At 47.3% G+C, this 10112-nt stretch overlaps 1 protein-coding gene across 1 annotated transcript; it reads left to right on the top strand.

Annotated features, from left to right (window-relative positions):
• Positions 1 to 5597: 5597 nt before the first annotated feature.
• On the top strand, positions 5598 to 8619 carry LOC123172659 (cation/H(+) antiporter 2-like). The gene is made up of 2 exons (XM_044589604.1): positions 5598 to 6118; positions 6211 to 8619. Exons 1-2 carry the CDS (start codon positions 5954 to 5956, stop codon positions 8503 to 8505), a joined length of 2460 nt encoding a protein of 819 aa, XP_044445539.1. The 5' UTR covers positions 5598 to 5953; the 3' UTR covers positions 8506 to 8619.
• The last annotated feature ends 1493 nt before the right edge of the window (positions 8620 to 10112 follow it).

Raw genomic sequence — 10112 nt, 5'->3', positions numbered from 1 at the left:
AGGAAAAAAAAAAGGAAAGAAAGATGAAAAACTGGAAGGCTGGAAGTGGCTCTTTTTTTTTGCAATGTGGCATATATAGGACAACCCAGCATACCAGGGGCGTCTCAGATGCCATTTAGATTGTTTTTAGTTTTTGCACATTTCCTCATAAATTTTTGCCAAGGTAAAATATCCCATAATCTAGCCTATTTAGTTGGTTTAATTTGTGACACAAGTTGAACAAATGGGCAATGAATCTCCACATATGAAACTTTATTTGACAAAACAACAACATTGTGTGTACAGATCTACGCTAAATGGGCACAACAATGCTAAGCATACGAAAAGTCAGGATCTGATGGGCATATAATGGTGACTGAGGAGAAAATGTAAGCTCCAACGACTGCACACAGCTCATAACATGCTGCTCATGGTGAAGGCGGCGGGGGGCACACTTGGTGAACTATGCGCTCTTCCCTTGTGTGCTCATCTGCGATGTGGTGGAGGCAGCACACCGACTTCATTCGACTCTTCTATGTTTCTGGTGGTGGAGTCCTTGGCTTTTCAGAGCTCACCGACATCGACGGCTTTGGTGCTGGAGGCATTTTTCTCTGCCGTTTCACCGGCACACCAACTTTCGGCGCTTTTTTTGGCTGCTTCCCTAGCGCGCTAGCCTGCGACGACACATTTGAGGTGCACAAAGCAGCTAAGATTGCCAGGACGACAAAGAGCTTGAGCAGTTTCATGTTGGCTTAGGGACGCTTTCTCTCAGCGATGTCAATTGAGCTCAGTTTATAGTGAAAAAATGACGCGTAGTTTTGCTGGGAAAATGGCGAAAACTTGGACGGTTGACTTGGCTTGCACTTGCTTGGAAACCCCGGTCCGGTCACGCATTAACTCCGCCTAGATCAGAGGTCACACATGGCTTGTCTGGTATCCAATGTCTATTGGAACAGTGAAACATAGTTACTGTACGTGCTAATTGAGTTACATTCGCGCAAATCAATCTGTGGTTGGATGGTTAAAGGGACAGTGGTATCCCCGGTCCATCAAGATTTAAGTCTCGGTTGTGAGTGATTGCGTCTGTACTGTGTGAAAAAAATTTAAGTTGCATTTGCACGAGAAAGACTAATGGAAAGGAAGGAAGGAAAAGGAAGGTGCCTCTCGCTCGTAATTTTCGGGATGGGATCATGTTCCAGCATTTCAATTTGGCGACCTTGTCTGCAAACATGCGTGGATATTCTGGGCCACCAGGCTAGCTCGTAACAAGAGTGTATTTTGTGATATCAAATATTCCTGCATCGGCTGTGGCTAGCTATACAATGCTCTGAGCTAGTTCAGCTTCTTCTTCTTCTTTTTTTGGCGGGGACCTAGTTCAGCTTTGGCAGAGATGGTTAAGGCATCTCCAACCGCGTAATTTAAAATGGACACACCAAACGTTCATGGGCATGTCCGGACGTTTGTTTAATTTTAATGGTTAATTGGTTTCTTCTAACTTAGAGCGGGAAATATTTGTAGTGAACTATTTTTCTACGCTGAAGGAATATTTTGGTTCCTATAGAAGATGTTTTGCCGTGAGCAACGAGTTGCATATTTATAGGATTTTTCCATGTTTGTTTTCAGGAAAGTAAAAATTTCATCACTTTAGCTATATGTAAGTCGCCGGGATTTTAAATTTGGGTAAGTCAATTTTCTGACCATTGTTTTTATTTTGTTACTATTCGTGTCATTTTTCTTTTCTTGTGTTGTTTAGGCTGAGTTGAGTTGCCCCTGTTTGGGGTAAGTCAATTCTTTCTTATGCTTAATTTTTGACTTTCCCCTGTTTGGGGTAAGTCTATTTTTCTTAGACTGAATTTTCGACTTACCCCTGTTTGTGGTAAGTCAATTTTCCTATTGGGCCCGAAGTCCCTTCCACATTGCGTGTTTTTTATGTGTCTTTTGCTTTTGCTTTTTCTAGCCTTTGTTTCTTTTTTCTACATGGATATGTTTTGCATATTGGATGAGTAGAAATGTATACACCTAAGTACTATATAGTATGTGTGTAGATTACACTAGAACGTGAAAAATATACCATTATGTGCTTATCCTTAGCATATCTTAAAAGTACAATTTTCAGTGCAAATTTTTTTAATATTATTTTTCTTCTTATAGGATAGTACCAAATGCCACTATCATTCTTCAATACGTCATTGTTTTAATTTAGTTTTAGTTTTATCCACTTCCTTTCTTCTTTAAGAGCAATACCAATGCCACTAATTCATTCCTTCTTAGGATTGTTTTGAGAAATTCCACTTATATGTTCATTCTTGCATATTATAAAAGAAAGCAACTTATTTTTAAAATATTTGAAAATTTAATCATTTATTTTATTAAAGGGTAATAACAATGCCACTAATTAATTCTTCCTTAGAAAACTTTATTATTTTGATTTTATTTCAGTTTTTTTTTCATTTCGTTATTCTTAAAGGGTAATACAAATGCCACTAATTAATTCTTATTTAGAAAACTTCTTTATTGATCATGTTTTAGTTTATATTTATTTTCTTTCTTCTTTAAAGGTAATATACCAATGTCACTAATTCATTTCTTCTTAGGAAACTTTTTTGGCGGAAAATTCCACTATTATATGCTCATCTTGCATACAATAAAAACGCACAATTATTGTGTGAATTATGTGCAAGTTTCGACATTCTTTGTTGTAGATTATTTTTCATTTTCTTTCTTCGTAATGCGTAATACAAATGTCACTACTTCATTGTTCCTTAGTAACATCTTGTTTTTCTTTTAGTTTATATTCCATTTAATCTTTTTATTTCATTATTTCCTTCTTGAATGGTAATACAAATGCCACTAACTCCTTATTTCTTAGGAAACTTCTTTATTTTGATTTTCTTCTAGTTTATATTTCATTTTCTTCTTCTTTAAGTGTTATACCAATGCCACTAATTCTAAGTTAAAAAACTACATTATTTCTGTGTAATTTGATTATTGTCTGCTTATTCTTGTGTATTATAAAAAGGCGCAATTTGTATTTGAATTATGTGAAAATTTTGTCCTTATTTATTATTTACATTTTCTTTCTTCTTACAGGGTAATAGTAGTGGCACTAACTTATTCTTACTTAGAAGACTTCATTATTTTGATTATTTTACTTGTTATTTCATTTATTTTTCTTCTTCAAGGTTAATATCAATGCCGCTAATTCATTCATTCTTAGAAAATATTTTTCCATGAAAATTCCACTACTATATGCTTATTCTTGCATATTATAAACAACACATTTTTTTGCGTAAATTGTGTGTGAATATTGTCAGTATTTGACTATTTGTATTATTTTTCTCCATTTTTAAAGGGTAATACTCAATCCACTAATTCATTCTTTTGTACATAACTTATCTTTTTATTCCTTAGTTTATTTTTGTTTATTTATTATGGTTTTTGCCTTATGTCTTACTAGATATCATCTCATTTTTGTATATTTCAGACAAAGCTTAAATATCGGATGGGCTTCTGCTTATTGGTTGCATAGGGCCTAGTGCTCCTCTGAAGAGTCGAGGGAGACCAAACATCCTTTTAAAATATGTCTTTATTTACTCATAAAAAAGGTAACCGATACAAATAAAATCATTTTTTATCTCCCATGCACTGATATTTCTGGCTCCGGATTTAATTTAATTTAATTTTTTCATTTCACATTTAGTTAGACAAAATCATTCACCTTTTCTAATTCCAACTTTTTTTCATTTCATCTTACGTAGAAAAGAAAAGAGGGAGTTTTGTATAAGCCTGCCATGTCAGAAATTCGTTCTAGTCAAACTCAAGCAGTACACTCATAAATCGGAAGGCATTTAGCATGACTGAGCAGCTTGCATGCATGCATGCATGGCGTAGTATACCAAATAAAGACTTGCCTGCTCCCTCGTCGTGTGCCCATCCGTGCTCCCGTCTACGTGGCTTGATTTGATTGGAACAAAATAAGGCCCGGCCCCACCCCTTAAAATCAGGGGGGAGATGATTAGATTAGAAAGAAAAAAGGAAAAAAGACAGCCGTAGGATTAAGTGGGAGCATGGATGGGAGCACGGGAAGGAAGCAGGCAAGCCGGATCCTTCTATTTCAGCGCTTGCATGCGGACAGAACTAAAATCAAGGACATCTATATCTATACCAATATAAAAATATAAAAAAAACTTAAAGGAACAAATTCAATTAATCTCGGCCATTAAATCATGTTAACCCGACTACGTAGACTGCTTCAATGTTGAGCGCTCAATACGTTTAGCGTGCAGTTATTTTCATACCAAATATAGTGCTAATCACATAATAACATGCAAATAATGTCCTACTTAATATCCGCATGCACTTAATATACTTCTAAATTAACGTGTATTGCACGCACACATTGACTAGTTAGAAGAAGTGACTAACCCAATATTAGTTTTCGGTCATCTGACACCTAGTCAGTCCCATATTTCATGGCGAATGACGTGTGAGAACTTATCTCAAAAAGGTTGAAAGGTAGCATGCACAAGTAGGCATGTCATACAGTGAAGATGTTCAGTTGCTATTTAGAAAATTTTAGTTTTTGCACATTTATCGGAGACCTAGCCTATTCGTTCAGTTTTATTCGTGGCACAAATTGAACAAATGGGTAACGAAACCCTGCATAAGAATCTTTATTTGAAAAAACTACAACATTGTGTGCACATATCTAAGCTAAGTGGGTAGTACAAGACTATGCATATGGTACTCAAGATCTAATTCCATATAATGATGACTGTAAAGAAAATGAAGGATCTAATAACCACGAGCCACTCTACGATATGTGCTCATTGTGGAGGTGGTGGGGAGCTCAATGGCCGAGTGATGCTCTTCTTCACTGGTGGTGGAAGCGGTGGGGTGCACAATGGACTCACTACCCTCTTCTGCACTTCTGGTGGAGGTGGCGGAAAGTGCATTGGCCATGCCCCACTCTTCTGCACCGGCGGTGGAGGCGGCGGGGTGCGCAGCGGACTCACTACCCTCTTCTGCACTTCTGATGGAGGTGGCGGAAAGTGCATCGGCCATGCCCCACTCTTCTGCACCGGCGGTGGAGGTGGCATTGGCTGCATTGTGCTCTTCTGCGCTGGCGGTAAAGGAGGCGGCGGTGAGCTAAACGGCTGAATTCTGCTCTTCTGTGTTGCTGGTGGATGTGGTGGCCCTGACCCTCGTTTGTGCTGCCCACACGGGTTTGGTATTGGTGCCGGAGGCAGTCTGCCTATCTGTTTCCCTCGTATACCAACTTTTGGCGCTTTCTTTACCTGCTTCCCTAGTGCACTAACCCGCGACAAATGGTTTTGAGGTGGATAGAACAACCAAGACGGCGAGGGCGACGAAGATCTTGAACAGTTTCATAATGGCCTATGAACACTTACTTCTCGGTGGTATCTCGTGAACTCAACTTATAGTCAAATGATGGTTCACTGTTGACTTGACTTGTAACTTGCGTGGAAAAGAGTGAAAACTTGGGTGGTTGACTTGACTTGCACCTGCTCAGAAAATCAGGTGAACACCTAGATTAGAGGCCACACATGGCGCTTGTCTAGCATCCAATGTTGTCCGTTCAAACCAAGAAACAGGATTGATAATCTCAAGGAAGAAAAGACATACTCCCTCCATTCACATATAGGGCCTCATGGGCTCCTCCTGCTCGTAGCAGTGTCAGGCCCAGGTATGGAGGACGAGCCTTTTCTTTTCTCTTGTACATGCATGCCAATGCCATGTTCATCCATGACCATCCATTGCCAAACTGATCACCAACCTCACGAGCAGCCATGAAGGCTCCGACGAACCTGGAGAACATTTTCTGGCAGGACCACGGCCGCGCAATCATCCGCCGCCGTCGACGTTGACATCATCCACAAGCGCCACCAACGGAGGAAGAGCCGGCCAGCGAGCCGGACGGAGCTAAAGAGGAAGAAGGGTCGATCAAGCGGCCATGGCGAGACCCATGAACTGCGATCTGGTCCTCGAGCTCCAGAACGTGTCCCTGGACACCCTCTTCCTCATCGTCCTCCAGGCCGTCGTCGTCATCGCCCTCGGCAAGTTCATCCACCTCTCCCTCCGCCGCCACAACCAGCCCAGCGCCATCTCTCAGATCCTCGTACGTGCATGCGCCATCTCTTCGGCCGGTCAATCAATCGCCTCCTCTCAATTCGCTAACATCCATGGACATGGGTGCATGCATGCATGCAGGCGGGGATCATGGTGGGGAGCCTGGGGCTGCACCAGGTGATCGTGCACGTGGCCGTGGTGAACGTGGAGGACACGTACGGGTGGTACGTCTCCCAGGCGCGCATCTTCTACATGTTCTACGTCGGCCTCGACGCCGACCTCGCCTCGCTCTGGAACGACAAGCACCGCTGCACCATCGCCACCTACGCCAGCGTCGCCACCTGCCTGCTCCTCGCCGCCTTCGTCTCCGGGGGCTTGTACGGCAGCATGATGCACACCCCCGTCCGCTCGCCCGAGCTGCTCGCCGCCGTGCTCATGCTCACGCTCGCCAACACCTCCTCCGTCGACGTCTCCCGGATGGCCGCCGAGCTCGGCCTCACCGCCACCGCCACCGGCCGCCTCGTCGTCGGCGCCGCCATCGCCACCAACGTCATCTGCATCGTCGGGGAGGGCGTCTTCTCCTGCATGAAGCTGGCGTCCGGAAGGACCCCAGGGTACAGCGCGTCCCAGCGGCTCGGGCTCGGCGTGCTGGCGCTCTTCAAGGTCGGCCTCGCGCTCGCGCTGCTCCGGCCAGCCGTGGAGTTCATGAACCGGCGCAACGCGGGGCGGCACCGCATCGGGAACTGGGAGCTGGCGCTCATCCTCATCGCCGTATCCTACATCGGCGACTTCCCGCGCCGCGTCGGCTTCGACGGCATGCCGGCGAGCCTCGTGCTGGGGCTGGCGTTCCCCAGGGAGGGCCCCGTGGCGAGGACCGTCACGCACGCGCTTGCGTACCCGCTGCACGCGCTGGCCCTGCCCTTCTATTTCGGGACCATGGGGATGCGGCTCAACTTCAGCGCCATGTCCGGCGCCGTCGTCGTGCCCGCCGTCCTCCTCACCATCCTCGGTCTCGTCGGCAAGTGCGCAGGCACCATGGGCGCTGCCAGGTTCCTCCACATGCCGCTCGGGGACGCCGCGCGCCTCGGCGTCATCCTTAACATCAAGGGCCACGTCAACATGATCGACATGAGCTTCGCCAGCTCCGAGGGGATTTGGGCGGAGCAGGCGCTCATGGCCATGGTGATGGGCAGCATGATCAGCACCGTCATCGCGGGGCCGGTGTTCGCCGTTGTGTACCGCAGGGAGAGGGAGGCGTATCTGAGCAACGGCCACAGGACGCTGGAGCGGCTGGTCCCGGACCAGGAGGAGGAGCTGCGGATGCTCGCCTGCGTGCACGGAGCACGCGCCACGCCGGCGATGCTCAGCCTCGTCGAGCTGCTGGCGAGCAAGCCCGCCGTGCAGCCCGCTGTGCATGTCCTGCACTTCTACGACGCCGTGAGCAAGCACGCACGCGCGGGCACCGGCGGCGCCAAACGCTACCACGAGCGGGTCCAGATCGACAGCGACAAGCACTGGGACCGCATGAACGACGCCGCCACGCAGGTGAACTGGACCGTCGACCTGTTCGCCTCCATCACCGGCCTCGTCATCCGGCAGATCGACAAAGGCGACCGCGGCCCCGTCACGAACCTGAAGACCATCCGCCGCTGCGCGGAGGAGGTCCACGCCGACGTCCTAATCGTGCCCTACCACAAGGAGCAGCACTACGACGGCAAGATGTCCTGCCGGTCGGAGGATCGCCGCCAGCTCAACCTGAACGTGCTCGAGCGCGCGCCGTGCACCACCGGCATCCTCGTCGACCGCCCGTTCCGGAGAGGCGGCACCAGCTTCCAGCTACCGACGAAGATATCCACGAGCGAGGAGACGCTGGGCAACTGGCGGGAAGACCGGGCCACCGCGCCGACGCACGTGGCGGCTGTCTTCCTCGGCGGGCCGGACGACCGCGAGGCCGTGGCCCTCGCCTGCCGCCTCGCCAAGAATGAGACGGTCCACCTGACCGTCATCCGCTTCGTGGGGCCCGGCAAGCACGGCCACGCCGGCGTCCAGACGGCACGCGCCGACGATCACGCCGACGGGGAGGTGTCCGTCGTGGTGGACGATCCCGACGAGTGCTGCATGGCGGCGCTCCAACGCGAGTACGTGGCGAAGGAGCTCGCGTCGTACGTTGAGAAGGTGGTGGGCGGCGCGGCGGACGTGGTGGAGGCCCTGCGCAGGATGGCCGGGGCGTACGCGCTGGTCGTGGTGGGGCGCGGCGGAAGGCAGCCGGCGGAGCTGCTGGGCGGGCTAGAGTGCGGGGAGATGGGCCCAATCGGGGATATCCTCGCGTCGGACGAGTCGCTGGAGATGGGCTCCGTGATCGTCCTGCAGCAGAAGAAGGCCGTGTCGACGGCGTTCGGCCTCGACCCACCACCAGCGGGAACGGCGGGGGTCTGACACCGTGTATGCTGCAAAGACGTAGTAGAAAACTGTAGCTGTGTATAATTAGAGTGTAGACGACTAGAATTAATGTAGCACATCTCAGCTGGCAATTTTTTTCATCTCAGCAAATAAGCAGGAAATAGGAAAATGATACTTCCTCCGTTCACAAATATAAGATATTTAAACTTTTTCAAATCAGCTAAATGTCAGTCAACTGACTTTAGCATTTGGGTCAGTCGATTTTGAGATGATCGGAGGGAAGCCGAAGGGGAGGAAGTAGAAGGCGGGGAAGGGGGGTGGGGGGGAACGAACAGTGGTTGAGGTGGCAGGACGGCGGTGGTGCAACTTCGCCGGAGAGAAACCCGGTCATCACCCAGGGCTAGCTAGAGGGATGGCCGGGGGAGGCGGCAAGACCAGCGGTGGGTGCGCTTCCTGGGAGGGGGCAGGAAGCCTGCGTTGGAGTGCCGGCCATGGGTAATGGTTGCAGGCGGTTTGGCCAGCGGCCCATGCGACGATTTAGAGAAGGAGAAGAGTTGGAGGAAGAAGAAGGGTGCGGCTTCCAAAACAATCGACTGTGCCAAATTTAAAAGTCAGACGACTTACGTGTAGCCATGCCCAAACTTAATTTATTCGAATATATTTAGACATATTTTAGTGTGATTGTTCACTCAATTTAGTGTACATGCATACATGTAGTCTATATTCAAATATTTAAAATATGTATACATGAATAGTCCTTTGTATCTAAAACTAAAAGTGAACACTTCTTTGTGGTGACCTCTGATTGTCACGGTGTGGTGATTGACATAATCCACAGGACAGAAGATCCTCTTGCAGAGATCATACATGAAATCATAAAAGTAGCACTAGTTTTGTTTAATTCCTACACTTTTGTTTATGAGCGTCGAAACTTTAATTTTAAAGCTCATAATCTTTTTAAGTTTGCTTATAATTTTGGAGCAACTCGATAATTGATTGGGTAATTCTCATGATGCGAACCCTATACATATAAAAAATTGTTTTGAATCAGTAAAGAGGCAAGATTTCTCAAGAAAAAAAGAAGGTATCGGTCTGCTCCAGATCGCAACGATGTTGTTGGGCCTCCCGCATCCCGGTGCGGTGGTAGGCCTGGCCATGGGAATATCCTATTTGACGACGAAATCACTAATTAAGGAGTACTCGTTGCAAAGATCACTTCAATTTCTCTAGTTGCGATAGGTGGCGTATATGCAACGCCACTTATCGCAACCTGGGAGTTTTTCCTTTTTCATAGATTCGTTTATTCAAAACGTTTTATCTCTCAAACCGTGCGCCCAAATCTCGAACCGCTTTCACCGTTGGATTCCTCGCGTCGAGATCTTCAAAACTAGATCTCATGTTGATAGGTTCTGACGAACTTTTTTTCATAAAAAAACCAGATGAAAAAACCGAACCGGTTGCATGGGTTTTTTCCCTTTCCGAAATGGGTATGCCCGTGCCTCACACAAAATCATAACCGTGCCTCTCGCGGAAGCAAAACCGTGACTATCGCGGAAGGAAAAAAAGAAAACGCGTTTTTTTTCATTTCCAAGGAGGCACGGCCGTGACTCTCGTGAAAGCACAACCGTGACTCTTGCGGAAAC

The sequence above is a fragment of the Triticum aestivum genome, unplaced genomic scaffold (genome assembly GCF_018294505.1).
Source record: "Triticum aestivum cultivar Chinese Spring unplaced genomic scaffold, IWGSC CS RefSeq v2.1 scaffold73999, whole genome shotgun sequence".
NCBI classification, from domain to species: Eukaryota; Viridiplantae; Streptophyta; class Magnoliopsida; order Poales; family Poaceae; genus Triticum; species Triticum aestivum.
This window is presented reverse-complemented; position numbering and strand designations above follow the sequence as displayed.

Bases quoted from the DNA above. Each gene is read 5' to 3' on its own strand.
- LOC123172659 (XM_044589604.1), top strand. From the start codon at position 5,954: ATGGCGAGACCCATGAACTGCGATCTGGTCCTCGAGCTCCAGAACGTG. The intron at 6,119-6,210 runs GTACGTGCATGC...GCATGCATGCAG, and splicing joins GCGCCATCTCTCAGATCCTC to GCGGGGATCATGGTGGGGAG.